Source organism: Amia ocellicauda, chromosome 9 (assembly GCF_036373705.1).
Source record: "Amia ocellicauda isolate fAmiCal2 chromosome 9, fAmiCal2.hap1, whole genome shotgun sequence".
Taxonomy (NCBI): Eukaryota; Metazoa; Chordata; class Actinopteri; order Amiiformes; family Amiidae; genus Amia; species Amia ocellicauda.
The window spans coordinates 29,036,249-29,053,709 of NC_089858.1; the positions used below are offsets into that span (position 1 = coordinate 29,036,249).

General features: G+C 39.0%; 1 protein-coding gene across 1 annotated transcript in view; it reads left to right on the forward strand.

Moving 5' to 3' along the window:
• LOC136759148 (transcription initiation factor TFIID subunit 4) overlaps positions 1-15,699 on the forward strand; it is an 84,653-nt gene extending 68,954 nt beyond the window's left edge. The window contains exon 15 of the mRNA XM_066714015.1: positions 13,448-15,699. Within this exon, the coding sequence (XP_066570112.1) occupies positions 13,448-13,621 (174 nt within the window). The 3' untranslated portion in view covers positions 13,622-15,699. The remainder of the gene's footprint in view (positions 1-13,447) is intronic.
• Positions 15,700-17,461: the final 1,762 nt, after the last annotated feature.

The window sequence follows — 17,461 nt, forward strand, 5'->3', positions numbered from 1 at the left end:
TGTAGCTTGAAAGGTTGGAGCCTGGGGAAAGAAACACGTGGAAACACTGGAAATGATCTTTCATTAAAAAAAGCGGGGGGGGGGGGGGGGCAAAAATGTTGCTGGAAAAAAAAAAAACGTGAATGACAAAATGTATAGAGCCAGCCAAATGACTTAATGGTAGAAATGCCAACATAAACAGTAGGAACTGTTTTCCATGTCGTGATTTAATTTACTTTTTTGTTGTACTGTATTTTTCAATGGATAGATTTTTACCTTCTTCTTTTTTTTGCAAGACTTAAGCATTTCAGTTGATTGGATCAAGTGAAATACATGAACACTTGCATTAGTATGTTTTTAATACTATGGTAGGAAAGTGATACCACTGTAAAGTGCTTTTAAAAATAGTTTTTTGCCAAACTTTCCCTGACCACACCTCTGTTTAAAAGCAAATGAGCATTTTTTTTAATTGTGTTCGAAGCCTTTGTGTTTTTTTGTATTTGTTTTCTATATATCTAGATCTATTTCTATATATACACGTAACATTGGAAGAGAACCAAATCCTCAATGTGACTTTTAATTTAAACTTTTTTGCCTCTTAGTTGGGCAAAATGGCTGGATTATAAAGAAGGGCACCATATCACCATATTGGTTGCAGATGGGGGCGTGTCAGGAAGAGCCTAATTGAATTTATGCGCTGAAGTGCCAAGCTTGCCAAGGCACCTGTCTGGCACAAAAAACTGGAAGCTGCTTCTCGGCCCTTTTTAAGAAACATTTAAAGAAAACAAGTCTGGTACTTCTTAACAGAAAGCTGTCTTGACTGTTACTTTATAAAGAAAGAATTTCACTGGATTTAAAAAAAACTAAAACATCTTGCATTCCTGTGATAGGTTGCGCCATGTAGTAATGAGTTTTCAGTTGCACAGCACACAAGCAGAACTTTAATAGTAGTCCCAAGTGTTCTTTTATTTATTTATTTTTTAATAACCTGTTAAATACCTAAAAGGATGAGGATTCGAGGCAACCGCATTTCTCCACCTCCAGAGCTGGCAATCTTTGCCACTCAATTCCGAACCTGAGGATTGCCAATTAAAGGCGTTTATAAAGTCTAATAAGGCAGAATATTTCTGGATCATAATGAGGGTTAATTGGGTGATATTTGTTTTCTACCCCTGTGCCCACCCCCCCACACACTTCACTCCTTGCCCACCCCTGCTGTGTTGGAGGAGGCAGAATGCCAAGCTCTGGGCTCTGTAGCGATTGCTGTTGATCCTCAGCCAACCCCGCCAATGGCCATTGTGCCACTAGCACCCCCAGACCTCCCTAAGGATCCCACTCCAGTGAGACCAACCCATTACTGCTACCCAGACGGCCGCACACCCAGAGCCCATGCAATCACAACGAAACGCACTGTGGCCACAATGCTGTGAGAGCTCCAACCTTAAGTACTGTTAGCTATTACCATTTTTTATATTGGACTCTGTAAACAAACAAGCAAATCAACCCCAATCCACCCTTTTCCCAGTTTTATTAGAATGTTTAAAGACCATTTTTGTCTTCCCCCTGCCTTTTTTTTTTTTTTTTTTTTTTTTTTTTTTTTTTTATAGAATATCTTCCGTGTTTTGATGTAGTTTTTATTTATTTTTGTTGTTGTTTTTTTCTGCTTAAAAAAAAGAAAAGAAAAGCATTAAGGCTAAAATTAGCTGCAGAAAACGGTGCAAGTGAATAAACAAGCTGATCCATTAGTGTCGATGGGTTATTGGCTTCCTTGCCTCTTCTCAAATGGCGGCCCATTAAAAGTGGTAATGTCTGCCTCCAGCAACGCCCAGAGCAACGAAAGAAGGCCAAGGAAGGCATATTTCACATGCATCAGACACAAGAATTAAATAGACCAATGTTCCCTAAAAGACTGAAGTACATCTCTTTCTGATGTGCGTCTCGGGCAAAAATTCATTGATCTCAGAATGTCCCTTGGCAATTATAAAATATTAAATCCAAGTCACACTTTTCAACTCAGCTTAATTTTTTTTTTCTCTATTCACTGCTTTCCATTTGATCAATTTTAACAAGTTAGGAATGGCTTCTAATAGGAAAAAAAAAAAAACCTTCCCCAGTCTTGAAGTTACTCACTTTAAAATGTCCTTTGTTATATTTTCTTTCTGAATTTTTTAATAGAAATAAAAAGCATTAACTGCTCGTTGTGGCAGAGGTAAATTATATTCAACTGAACTGTGCTGAGTGTGTCTCGGCTCAGATGTGTATATATGTATTGTATTGCATTCTGTGGATGCGTTGCATTATTTTTTAATGAATTAATAATAATCGAAAAACAAAGTACATTCACAGGGCAGATCAAGATTGAAATGCCTTATACTGTACTTTCACAAATCCCATTTATATTCTTTAGAATTAGGATTTTATATATATATATATATATATATATATATATATATATTTCTCAGTATGGTACTTAAAAAAAAAAAAAAAAAAAAACAATCTCCCAAATTGAGATTTATTTATTTTTTATGCGCTTTTTCATTTTGGCCACGTTTGGTGGATATTTAAGCCAGAGGCTGTGTGCAACCCCAGAGTGTCCCTTGAGATCTATCGGGAGGTCCAAAAAATAATTGTGCAAATAATTAAAGTTTAGCTCCGATTTCAATAAATGTATTTACACTAGCTGTTTGACAAGGCATGCAGTTCATTAAAATCTATTGCGGTTATGCTTGGCATATCCTTTGCTATTTATTTATTTATTTATTTATTTATTTATTTTCATTTAGCTTTAAAATCAACCTTCTCTGTATAATGCACAGGACAGCAGAGCATTTTCCAGGTTTAAGCAATAGTATCCTCTTCCAAATGCTTCAGCATTTAGTATACTGACTGTGATGGGAATTAGGCATCCTGAGCTAATTAGCCAGCACAATTAGCTGTGTAATTCAGGCATTATTATTTATATTCTTTGGCTGGATAATCTTAGAATTAGCAGATTTCATATCAGAATAATATCCTGTGCATTTTCCACTGGGTGAATGCCTTTCTTTGGTTTGACCAGAATTCACTTTAGTTTTAGCTATAAGAAATGCATGGGGATTGAATTGAGGATAATTCTGTGGGGGGATTTTGTTCACCCATTCAGTGAGCAACATCTTATGTGCTAGAGGTAGAAGTACAGGAAGGCATGTATGGAGGAGATTTTCTTTGAGCCAGTGTGACCAGTTTAGAGTGAACATCAAATGCTCTGAGAGTAATCCAAATGGATCAGTATAGTTAAGCATGCAGGCACTGAAGAACCAAGACCAGAGCATTTAAAATAAACAGCTGTTATACTGATTGCTCCCTGTTTTCAGTACGCACACCGTGAAGCATGAACAAGCCTGGCAAAAACACATTGGCTTGTGCTAATAAAGTACAATAGCTGTGTTGTGCTGGAAAATCGGGACTGCTAACTCCTGTTAACTATCAAGGTCATGGAAGTGTCTGGAAGAGCCTGTGTTTGAAACCTCACGCCGTCCGTCTCAAAAAACGGTGAAATAGGTGCTTCCATTCACATGTTGCGGAGGTTTGTAGAGTTCGAAAGCACGCTGTCCATTACACGACAAAACAGTGCTTCTTGACTTGTCTCCTGGGCATTCTGTGAATCTCTGGCCCTTTTCTCCAAAGGCAATACTCAACTATATGGCTATATATATATAATTTAAGTGATACGCTTATGAACACTAATCCAACACCCCAAATATTAAGCTCCTACTTAAATAAGTGATGTCTGCCATCCACCATAGGATGTGCTCTTGCTCCAGTGCTTTATAGTCATTCCGTAATCTGATGGTGTATCTCAAATTCAAATCATTGTTATAAAACTAACCTACATAATAGCTAAACTCTTGTATTTGAATGTATTTAAATACACAGGACAAAGTGTGTGTATATGTACACACACCCCTATTTTTATGTTTGTAGAGACCAATATAATTGGAAAAGCAGCCCAGTAAACAGACCACCTGTGTTGAAATCCTGCACTGCCCCTTACTCATGGGTGGTCCTTATTATTGCAGTGTCGTCAGGTATTAAACCCACTCCAACTCACTTTTATAACCCATTTGCTAGAATTTCGCTTTTTCCCAAAATGTGTCGCATCCGGGAATACGATGTGTTTGATCTGGGTGTAAAAATCTGTTTGTGCATCTCTGTGTAAGCAAGGCTCTTTTAATGTAGTCTCCACATTGTTTGCTAATACAGTTGCTATTGCCTTTAAGAAAAACTGTTAGGATACCAAGGTGCCCTGTAGGATTTTCATCATGTGCCAAGAGGCACACCCGCAGCGATGAGCTGAACATACAGGAAAGGCTTAAGCACTTTCATTACAAGATCTGTAATTAACATTGCAAGGAAGGGTGTAGATTTAGATTAAATCAATATGTAGATACAATTATAAATATACTGAGCTGCTACAAAGATGTTCCTACATGATACAGGTTGGCAAGATGTGGTACAGGTGGAGAATAACCCAAGGGGGATTTTTTTAAAAACAATTTGTACCCAATGATCGTCGGTATAGCCTGTACAAATGATAGTTAACTGCCTCACAGAGTAGTTTAAGCTTAGAAAACTGAAAATACTGTAGTTGACATGAAGAACTGGGGGGGGAAACATATTCTGGACAGTGTGCCCTTTTTGATCATTTTCCCCTCAACAGTCTACCAGATGAGTAGTGGCATGTTCATCTTCTGGATCATTCAGATTAAGCCTAATAGTTTGCACTCCTCTTGGAAAGTGATTGCAGTTTGCCCCCCCTTTTGAATTTTTTTATCAGGTACATGATTTGAAATGCACGTTTTTTTACACTGGAATCAAAGGAATCGCAATAACTAGTTTTAAAAAACAAGCAGAGGAAATTAAAGCTTTCCTTATGCCAGATATTTATATTTTCTCCAAATGAAACTGTAGTACAGCCCTTCGTGACTCGTTCTTTCACCGTCTCTTCTCTTGCCAGTCAGTGAAATCCCAGAGTGTACATGTTTTATTTACATGTATTTTCCCATACTAGGCTAAAAGAATACAGACTTGGGTTTGAATACTCGTAAACTGGGATCTACAGTATATCAAGATGTTCTGTTTGTTTGCAGACAATTTCAATTGACACTTGATATAAATGTGCATTGTGTGTGATGCAAAGACTGTTTGCAGATCTCTCTGTGCTGCCCCCTTGCTCTCATTTAGTGGCTCATAAGACTTATGTATTGGCATCTGCGGGGCAAATCCTTCTTTACCGCATAGGAGTCTTTAAAGTGTAGGGTTTTGTTCAGATTTGTTTAGACTGTACAACAATGAGATCAAACATGGTGTCAGTAGACTCCCATTGCCGCGCTCTCTCAGAATCCACCACCGGTTTCTAGAAAAACACCCCTGCAAGTTAGTCTGCAGCCTCTTTTCACTGAAATTTAATTGAGCAATAGAAACCTGAAGTAAACTTCACCGCCACACCACTTAAGTGAAGAGTGCAAAAAACCAACAGAGCCTCATTAGCTTGCACTTCTGAAAAGCAGGATTCAGATTGAAAACTTGTCCCATTTCTCCCATTTTAAATTTAATTGGATTCATTTTATTTATGAAATGGTTTTGAATATTTAATGCAGGAAAAAGAAAAAAAAAAAAAAAAAAAAGTTCCAGAACTGGTCCTACAAGCGGTACAGGATGCACAGTGTGCTATTTCATCTAGATTATCCCTAGCTTTTAATGGCCTGTGCATTAACAAAAAAAAAGATAATGTAGGCTAAAATGTTTAAGCCTTTTTGTAGCTATATTTTAATTTTTAAACACTGCTAGAATTAGTTACCCTGGATGTGATTTGACTGGGACCTCTGTCATACCTAGCTGTATCAGTGAATGCACTTTTATCGTTCAGAAATGTTCTTCACAGTGAGATTCACAAGCAAATAAGTCAAAACCCCTTCAGCAATACTCATAAAAAATGTTTTCCTTCCAGACAACTTGGGTCTGTTTATTGTGTAATAATAGAAATGGCACTAAATTGCAATGATTGCTATACTCCTAGGAGTTACTTTAACTGCTTGACTGCGAGAGACTTCGCCTTTATTTCTCTCTTTCTTTGTTTATTATTGTTATTTTTTCTGAGCAACCTCTTCCTTTTGAACTGTGTATATAAAAACATGTAAAATATCGAGGCAGGATCCAGTGAGCTGCGCCAGCTGTTTTAAAGCTTGCACTTGATTTTGAGAATTGTTTCAATAAAATATAGATTCCTTTGTTTTTAAATGACAACTGTATTGTCAACCTGGGAAAAGAGAAAACATTTTAATTTATAAGGGCAAAACTGCATCAGCCTACTTGTGCAGGAGAAGGGTACTGGGTGCTGCAGACTGTTTAGCTCGGTGACCCTCTGAATGTCTTCTAAGGAAATGCTTGAGCATCCCTCCAGGTCTGCGCTTTAGGGTCAGCTTTCATCTCGGCTCTAACCTGTGGACTTTGAAACTCAAGGCGATGCAATTGCAGCTTTGTCAGTACACTACTAATTAGAAAATTCCTTACCTAAAGCAAGATGTTTTAATTATGTGTTGTGTCAACTACTTTGCAGATTTAATCCACGGTTAATATATATTTAACTGTAAAGCAGTGCTGGTGCTGTGGTACCAATCAACTTGAAATTGACATTTTTCTTCCCTTTGTTATTGTTGTTTAAAGGCTCAGTTTCCATAAACAGATCAGTGATTTCTATATTTTTATATGCCTAAGCAGCAAATGCAGACTTGGGAGAGAATGCATAAGCCTGTAAAAGACTGGTCTGGTACACATTTGGTTTGTAAGTCTGAACAATGTGACAGCACTTTGCTGAATCGAGAGCGCTCAGTTGTTGTGAGGGAGTTTGGGAAAGGTAGTGAAGGGTTAAACAGAAATTGAGCGGGGATGCTGGGGGCAGCAGTGCTGCAGAACATAGCAGTGTTCGTGCGAAGGCAAGTCATTTCCCGAAACACTGCAGACACATGGCCTCCGGCAGTCTAAAACCTTTGGAGACCAAAATGGCTTGCAGGAGTTAGAAGTAATAAGGTGTTTTTCCCTTCTTTCTCCTTGACTGAAATTCTGTACGGTTGCTATGCATTGCCATGGAACAACGTCGCTATTTTTATGTTTTATATGGGTATTAAGATCCTCTGCAATTTGACATTTTTCAGATTTGTTGTTCTGTAGTTCAGGATTGAATTGAAGTTGTTTGTTTTGAATTTAATTCCTCCATTTTTCATCAGGATCAGAATGGCACAGCTCTTTTTTTTTCTTTTTCTATTCCTTTATTATTATTGTCTTGCTCCCCCTATTTTCTTTTCCCAAGTGAACATAGAATGCCCAGATCAAGCATATAGCTATTTATGTTAGTATTATATTTTAAAAAAATATGTGAAGTGACAGAAGCAAACAAATAACCCTGCTCTTAGAGGAAGGATGGAGGGGGCAGGTTTTCTGTTTGCAAGGTTAAGCACATTCCCTCCGTTTTGGTCCTGGTAAGTCGGGTATTCTAACAGGGTAGGCTGGGTGAATTTTGTTTTGGGTTTCCCCACAGCACCGGAGCAAGATGCCTTTAATACGCATGTGTCAATGCATAAACTTGAGAGATTAGCAAGTCCTCGTCGTACCATTCCACCCCTCTGATTAGCATTTAGCACAACACAAGATCTTTGCTTCTTTTCTAATTGCCCTTTGTGTTAATCGTGCCGCATGTTTTTCGAGCTGAAGAAAGAGCGGTTTGCCTTATAGATACATCTGCAAACAATTATTCTAATTCTTTATACATTTATTATAGTTTCACAAAACTCCACATCAAATAAATCACTGCGGCAATGTCAAAAGGCCAGGAGCAATTCAACAGACATCTGTTAACTCTTTCAAAATGTCCTCATCTTGCGTCTTCTCTGTATATAAAAGAAAACATGGCTGTTGTTAATTAATGCCCGGCGTAGGAGAGAGGGTATAAAATAGCTTTGGAAAATGTCTCTTCCCGAGATTGAAGAATGTTACTGTGGCTGTATTCCCCCATCGCTGGTCTCGACAATGTAAACATTGGATATGTGTGCAAGGAAAGATGGATGGCGGCTTGTTTTGCTTGAATCACAGATTATAGGTTAACATGTGCTTAAGCTTTGTTTCAAGGCACCCAGTCAGTCTGTAGTGATGTGAATGTTTGTTTTTCAACTTGAGGTCTTGGACTACAGTGGGCAGCTTTTTCTACTGACAGGGTGTAACTCATTCAGTGCCACTTAAGCCCAACTCCATCTATCCTTCTTGACCATAAATGATTTCTAATTAACAATGTTTATATATTCTACTGCACTTCTGAGATGTATGTATAATGTTTAAAAAACAAATCCCGGGGGCGGGATTCCAATCTTAATGTAGTGAAAATCTAGTTTGATTAAAGCTGCTCCATTGATGAGTGACTGAAAGAGAACATTGCAATGCAGACAGCATCTGTGCAAGGGCCATTGAGGACTGTGCACACTATATGCAGCATGGGATGCCAGTGGGACCAAAAAAGTGCTTTTTGTTACTTGTGTTTCTGCCCCACAATTCAATCCAAGTGGAGTCGCACACGTATTTTTGTACATTAGGCTGTGAATCATGACAGGTGATATCACTTTCATATTTGGCCTGACTGCTATAGTCTATGGGCTATTTTCTAAACAGCCTTTCGCAGATCCACCCCTGTGAACAATTTAGTGCACTGACAGTTTCCTCAGTAGCATTTTCTGCTGAGGCAGCAAGTCTCCGCTCTGCCGGGTGAACCAGCTCTGTTTGTCTGGCAAACTGGGCTATTAACCCTCAGCCCCAAGGTGTGACCTGAGCCAAATCCAATATTTGTTGTACGATGAAGGTCTGATGTGGTTCCAATCCAAAGCTCCTGATCAGGAGAAAGAAAGGTAATAAAGAACTGCATGCAAATGTTTGCAATAACAGTCTTTTTGAGGTCTTACCAGTCACGGGATAAAAATAATAGCCTGGTAAGAATCTAAAATAAAAATAGAAACCTTGGAAAAGACTTGAGAGCGAAGAATGAGCTCATTGAGGTTTTCTCAAAATAGCCACTAAGCCAAGGGGAGAGAAATAATACGTAAACAAACCTGTAAAGCCAAAATTAAATGAGTTAAATTAATCACAAAACCTCCCTGCAAAGAAACTGTGGGAAGTGCTAAAGATTACCTGTATGTTAAAACCTAATGCGGTCAGGTTGTGAGGGATTACAGTGCATTAGTCTCAGCATCCATCAACAGACTTTATTATATTCCAAGGAAAGCTTTTTTTTTTTTTTCTCTCTCTCTTTTCTACTTCTCCCTCTGTTGTGCTTCACATAGATAGGTTTTTACTTTCACTTTCCTCAAAGGCTGTTGAAGCAGAGCCACTGTAATGGATTTTGGGCTTTCCTGGTGAGCAGAAGCGATTTTTGGGGCAGCTTAGAGTCCATCGCAAATTCCTCTTTCAACAATGGGCGAGATCTGAGCCGAGTTCTCCGAGTGCAGCAACACGCTCTAACCTTGACATCGTCTGAACTGCCTCTCAAAGTTTCTGTTGCGTTCTCGGCGGAGCTGCAATTAAACCGACAGCTCCACTCGGAGACTTAAAAGAGATGGTGATGTATCATAGAAACAGAAGGCCCTGATTAACTGAGCACTCACGGGCTCGCTTCTATTACCAGCGCTCTTTAAGCAATTACAGTAACGAACAGAAAACTCGGGACTCAATTCCTCACCCACACCGCACTGTCTGGAAACATCAGCACATGAAAGAGAAGTCAATCGCCATGGCGGTGACTGAAAGCCCATTTAAAATGAACTCCCTCGCCTTACTTTCTGCTCTGACCCAGCTTTTTCTTTCTCCTGGGTTGATCTGTTTGTGGAAGGTACATCCTTTCGCATTTTTTATTGGCATCACAAATCATCCAGCATACCTTTGGTAGTGTGACTTTTTTTGCTGGTTTTATAATATAGCAATGTAAAGGTAAACTGGCAAAACAGCATAACTGAAGTGCAGCCTGGGAATGCAGTGGCTGTTCCGTTGGTCTCCGAATCAATGTTCACATTCTTCTGATAGGACTAATATAATGAAAGGATAAAGGGGGTCTTTCTGAGGATCACCATTACCTTTTGATCTTAAAGAAAACCAACAACAAAAAGATGATTACAAAGGCAATATAGATCTGCACCTGAACTGGCACCATAGTTTTTGTCTATGATCCCCATGTGCAGATCTCTGTTCTATCTGCTGAAACCAGATTGACAATTCATTATGACTTCTTGTTTTTTCAATGCATTTGTCATTTGGTGGCACACCCATAGGTGTGGCCGTCTGCCCTTCAGCATCGGGCCCCGGGCTGTACCGTTTTCCTCCACCCCTTGCTTTCATACTTCTGCTTGCCAATCGCATTTCTCTTCCCAGCATTCCCTTTATGAGATGCTTACTGCCTTTAGATGTGCAAAAAGGGGAACTAGAGGTACAATGGGCAAATGAAATATCTATATTCTCAATCACAAGCTCAGGGTTGTTCACCGTGTTTTGTATCACTAGCCAGTTCACTTCCACCTTTTTCCAATAACCATCTTGTTGATATTAAGTGGGTCTGTCTGTGTGTGTGCGCGTTTCCCCAGGTTCTCTAATGTTTCAATATGATTTACATATGTTTCTCAAGGGATCATTTCAATCCACTAGGTATATACTTGTGTACGTTTCTGAGTCTCGATGTGTGTGTCGGTGTGTAATTATTTTAGCTTTCACAGCCCTGACTGTGGTCTTAACATCTCGAATGGGTGGGTCCCATTCTCTCTCATACCTGGCTCAGTGTTTTCCGTGGCGTGGCTCCTGGGCGTTTAGTGTTCACACATCACAGAACCCGTTCTCGGTGCCTTTGTGCCTTGGGAAAGAATACCTGTGTACGAGCTGCCTGTAACTACCTGAAAACATGCCTGCGCCCTTTCACTGAAGGGCGAGGCGTGTAGCTATGCCCCAGGCGATCAACACATTTTGATCTGAAGGTGTGGTGGTATAGACGCATGCCAGAACTGGATCGCTAAGAGCAGGCTTTGAAGCTATTTGAGACCTTGGAGCTCTTATGAGTTTTTTTTTTTTTTCTCCCTGACTTTAATGCAATTGTATACTCTTTTGTACAGTGAAGAATTCACTGTGGGGAAGTTTAAAGCAAGTCATATGTCTGAAGGGATGTGCTACTGTACATGTACATTTGAGCAGAAAAGTGTCTGGATTCTCATATGACATCATGCCTGAAATAACAGATCACTATAGGCAACTGAAACAGAAGCAGGTTTCTTTTTTTGCCTTCTTCTTTCACTTCATTCACAAGAGATCTGATTTTAATTCTTTCTTAATTAGTACTCCACTAACATTGACCGTACCTTAACACACGGCCTACATTTTAATTATCCATGTTGCCGAAGGTGTAGAGTGATTTGTTATTTATTTGCTGGTGACATAAGTAACCTGTTAGCTGATGTATGATGATGCCAGATTAAAGTCATATCTAACCATCTGCGATTTTTAAAATCCAGCATGAATCTGTAACGACCTCAATGGTTTCCATAGATGCAGACAACAACACAGGGATGTTTAGACTATTGGCAGATGTAGCTGAATGATTAAAACAAAAACTTAAAATCAAACTAAATAAGCATGCTAATTTGGCAGATCTCCTGGCGTTCTACCCATATTTGAGCCACATTCCAAGGGCTTTCCATAAGCCATTGGATAATCTGGGCACCACTTGTGTAAAATGCAGCTTCCCATGTGAAATGTTGGCTTGCCTGATAAGATGCTGCTTCTCAGGTTGGGCTTCCCAGGTGGAAGATGTTTGTCAGCAGGAAGATATTCTTTTGATTGTTTTCCACCGGCTTCTCAGAGCCCCGTTTCCCCAGCGCGGTGTGATTGGCATTAATTGGCATCGCATCGGGCAGTCCCGTGATTCAACAAAGGGGCAGAGGTAGGCAGAGCGGCAGCTTCCTTAGGTTGTTAGATTTGTAGGTCTCCTCTTCGAAACCCAAGGGCAGCGCTCACCTCAGATCTTCCCATATGGATGCCACATTGGGTTTCCTAACTCGTTAACGTTAACAATAACACATCTATCGGGGGAGGCTGCTCTTCTTTGTCTCATCGCAGCCCAGTCGGGATTCAGGAAAGTGGGCTGCCATTCCAGCGTGCCGTGGAAACTCCAATTCTGACGATAAGGGGATGGCAACGATCAGCTCATTTTATGTGTTTGTTTATTTATTTTTACTTCCAAGGTTTCTTCAAAACTGGAAATGTAGCCGTCTCCGCACCCGTTCCTCCAGATGTCTTTAATTAAAGTCAGCCAATAGCCGCGTGTGTTTATAAGAAAGCAATCAGTGTAATTGTAAACGCGGGTGTTGGGAATTTATAATTATAATGCTTAACTTCTTTCTTTCTGCTTGGGTTCAAGTGGGTATTGAAGAAATTTGCTCGTTGGTCTTTTTCATTTGGAGAATAAACGGTTGTCTTAATGTCTGAGAGCGCGCGCTTATCTTGTTTTCCCCCTTTCTCCTTTGGAGGCTTCGGCAACAAGCATGTTCCAAATCAGAGTGAAATGTCAGCTTAGATTAAAATCATTGTCTTGTTTACTTTGAAAAGAGATGTATGTATTTTGTTTTAAATATAGATCTTTGCTGTGATAGAGGCTGCCGACGAAATGTAATGAGTTAAATTCCAACGCTGTGCTCCTTGTGTACACAGGAATGGGAGGATAAGCAGGCCTTGTGTTGTGGCGTGTTCGGTGTGCTGCAGCAATTTCCTAATAAAGATAAAAGAGAAGGATTCAGTTTCTGTTGACAATGATGACCATTATATTCAAATTCTTTCAGTTTCCTTTATAAAGTACAATTACAAAGTGAAGGAGAATGCAAAAGCTTGTCTTCATTCCGCTTTTGTTTTTGTTTGTTTCCTGTGCTAATTGAATCTCACATTGAAGTAATCCCAAAATATTATCACACTTACACTGCAGCGTTACACAACGTGTCTGATTGAACACAGGATTTCCCAGGTGGAAAAACCTGAAAACGAATGACTGAAATTCACAAAAGCCATCTTGGATCATTACCGAATAATGAGACGTAAAGTTGTTTATGCATTTAATTTTTTTTAAAATTTCCTGCTTACACACCTCGTCTGAATCGTGTTTAATGGATCCCTGGGTTTCAGAAACGATATTTTTACTTTTAAAAGTTCTAGCATAATTTTATGGTTTTGAAACTGGTTATTATAAATTCTTATCCATGTTACAGGACACTTGATGTTAACTGTAATTGTGTTATCAATTTGAGTCAGTGAGTCTGGGAATCAGTGGGAAGGCTGTGTAGACCTCGTGCAGTGTCCATTGATTCTGATCCTTTTGTGTTTTTTATGGATCTGTGTCTGAACGCCATTCCTCATGTTTCCTCAGGTTTCAGGGAGCTCCGGCGGATCTCCAGGCGGCTCCTCCAGCTCGGCCAGCTCCTCCCGCCAGTACCCCCGCCAGAGAATCACAAGAGTCAACCTCAGGGATTTTATCTTCTACATGGAACAGGAGCGAGAGATGGCCCACTCTCTCTTGCTCTACCGGGCTCTGCTCAAGTAGGGTCCAGAGCCAACCCTCCCACCCCTTGCCCCCGTTCTTCCCAGCTTTCCCCTCTCACTCGATTTCCACTTCACTTTTCGTCTCTCTCTCTTGCAATGTGCCTTCAACTGGGTTTCTATTGCTACGTCTGTGCGTCTCCTGTCGTGATCTTACATTGCTATTTAAAATTAAAAGAAAGGAAAAAAAAAAAAGATATATTACAATTAAATTCCATTTCTCTTCACACGTCTTGTTGCTCCAAACAAACAAGCAAACTAAATACCCAAAAGGCCATGAAAAAGTGTTAGTCTCAGACGGTTTTCAACTGAATCGATCAGCAAGATATTGGACCTATTATGTCGAGTTGGGAATAATTTCAGGATACTCCAAGATAAAACTTGTGTAGAATAATCCTGTTAATCTCTGACTGATCTTCAAAAGGCAAAGACGCAAAGCTGAAGCATGTTACAGGGAAATATTTATTTTTTCACTGTAAATTATTCTTTGAAACTCACGCTTTAGCTTTCTGAATTAAGAGTTTTAATGTTACTATTTTTATTTTTATTTTTTAAATGATCGTGGATGATTAAAACTCCATGGCCACCTTGAGTGAAACAATATTATTGCATTAATACGTTTCTCCAAAATATGAGAATGTGATTTTAAAAAGTATATTCAGCTTGATCTTGTGTATATAAAACCCGGATTAATTATATCCTGGCTGGTAAGCTTGATAAACATTTTAAAGATATAAATCAAATACAAAATGAGTACACTAATACTGGGTTCTAGTACTGATCCTAACTGCTTAACTGTGAGTGATTGCCCCCCTGTCCCTCTCTCAATTACGGTGGTGCTTTTGAGTAACTCATTTTTATTTAGATTTGAATTGCTTTTATCATAATACTTGTAGTCAATAGTTGCTCATTTTATACTAGCTTAAGTGGAATGTATTTGTCTAAGATTGCTTACTGTGCTTCTCCATCTTTTCGTGTCACGCTGAGACGAAGGTGTGACAATCACAAATAGATTTAAGGAGTTGAACACGTACAAAATAAACTTTCATTTACTGTTCAACCTCTATCCAGAACCCTCAGAATCTCCTTGAACTCCCATCCAGCATTTTAGTGAAAGCAGTAGTTTGCAAATAGATTTTATCATAATTACCTCAGTGGGATTCATGTTCCTTTTTTGGGGGGTAGGAGGGGAGATTATCTTTTAAAATAATGTACAGTTTCCAAGAAAAGAAGAAAAATTACTGAAGCCAGGAGCTGTAGTGTAAGTTGGATAAGTGTCTGGATTCTCCTATAGGGAGTTTTTAATACATGATTGGGAGTCCTATTCAAACTCTTTTTCATGGCCTTTTCTATATATATATATAAACCAATTGGAGCTTCTTGCTTCTATGCAGCTGCTGTGTTTCTTAACCCCATCGCTGTGTAATTTATTTGTTGTTTTGAATGGACAACATTTCCAGATGGCTTTTGAAATAACTGCGCATTGAAGGTTTGTTTTTTAAGGGCATCATACCTTAGTTTTAAATGTGTATTATTAAATTGAGAAACAGAAGGCTGTGTTACTAATGTACATCGAGAATCTCTTGTCTTGTTTTGAGCATAAAAACAGTATTGTCTATAGCTGTTAAAGGGAAACTTGTTTTATAATTATTTATATTTTTCTTTTCTTTTTTTTACGTTTACGCTTGCCAATTTTTGAGGCAATGCAATTTTATCTCGGTGAAGTATAGCAAAAAAAATAAAAAATACAAAAAAATAAATAAAAAAAATACAAAAAATATATATATAAAAAAGAAAAAAGAAGCACAAATAATGGTTTCTGACAAATAAGCGGAAGGAAATTTCTACTACTTCAGCTTTTTAGCCAAAAGATTATTAGGAAGGTATTACTGAAATACAAAGATGGAAAACGTTTTAATGTATGGATAATTTGTACATATTGTTTACAAAGACCATGTGTTTATTAGAACTACGTTATTTTTGGTAAACTCTGTACATATTCTGAAATTTTCCTGTTTGTGTGAAAAGCATACTTCTGTATTTGTACCTATTTTGTAAAGGAATAAAGAATCTGTTTACTAAACTAAACCTGTATTCATTGTAGTCCTTTGAGCCTCCTTTTGAACTCCATTAAAATCAACCTGGACAGTCTGGAAACGACACAATACACTGAACAGAGCGTCGTGGTTGGTGCACTCTATCACACAGTGTGAAGGGCACATTGCTTCACAGACATATTTATGTAAGTACATAAAAGAAAAGAAAAATAGATTAACTAGTTTTCTCTCCTTTTCTCTGAAATGCACCGATCTTCAGAGGGTTTGTTTTTCCAAGTCTGACAGAATGAAGACTTACAGAAGGATGCTGTAGATTTCCTGCCTCCGCACCTCAGGTGAGAAATGGCGACGCACAGTAAAGAATGGCTTTCTTGTCAAGTCGATGCTTGATGGCAGCTAGAAGCAGGCCATTTTAATCCATCAAAGTGAAGAAATGTATTTTCAACACTCTTCATTTCAATCAAGTGACATACATTTGTATTTCAATTATGTACATGTATAAAAAGCCTGGTTTCCAGCTCTGAATGCGGTCCTTTCGGGGAAATCTGGGTGAACTGAAACATGCTGATTTATTTACATGCTGTCAACAAGACCACTGCAGGACGATGCTGAAGTAGTATGAAAAGGGCCTGATCAAACCCCCTCATTATCCATTTACTAGCATTATGCATGCTAAGAACAAATTGACTTAAGTACCCACTGCTAGACCAAGTAAGTACCCTGAGGATTCTGCCACTAATTAAGCACTACCATGTTGAAAGGACCAAAACGTTTAATTCGGTGAAAAACATTGGGATTCAACAGTGGGTCTGTTACAGCATTTCTAAAAGCAAACCGAACATTTGAAAATCCCTTCGATTCAAATTAGTCTGCCTGTGTAATTCGCTTTTTTCTTTTTCTTGTCATGTAACCAGTCTACAGTTAATTGATTCAGCTGCCAGTGTTTATGGAGGAGGCCTCTATGACCTCTTCCCTGACGCTGTCTGCAGGAAGAAATGGACAGGACACCCAGGATATCGTCTCTTCAGTTGAGACCGGGGGAAAAGGCACAATGAGTTGTGTTCAGGTAAGAACTTGTACAGAAAGAGTCTTTTGAGTTTGTCAGTATTGTTGAAGCTCTTAAAGTGCACACATGCACCCAACATCCTGCCTAAACACCTTTAGTAAGTGTACTTTGTTGTTAAGAGAATCACTTTCCACAGAGAAGGGCCTCCACCCTCCCCCCAGAGCAACACCAGTGAGAGCAAAAGGAGGAATTGCGTGTTCCTGTAAATTTCCGAAAGGCGAATTAAGCGTGTTCTTATTTTCGCTCTTGAGGATGGTGAAACTTCCTTTAGAAGCGTGGTGCTCCATTACACCCTCACTGAATTTTCGGAGGTGTGAAGCACCAATTAACAGAAAAACCAAGTTTTTGCTGATGACGTTCCTCTGCTCTGTAGATCCAAAGCTGGCGGTTTGAACTCAAACGAGGCCCGTTTTTTTTTTTTTGTCAAGCCTGTCGACTTGGTGACCTTGAGAAACAAAAGCTGGGTGGATTGTTATTAAGGTTCGACTTTGGCAACATTACTTGTATGACCAAAAATAGAGTCCTAGTTGGTGATTTAGATTTATGAACGTCAAAAATAAGCCATACCCTAATATTTCATTATGCTTTAGTGCTCAAGTAATTCTGATGCTCCAAAAAATGAACACCCTTCACTTCCTTAATATTTATAACAATGTATAACTTCTCATTAAATGGCTCCTGCCCCCACCTGAGTTTAATTAAAATATCTAAAGCGACTTGG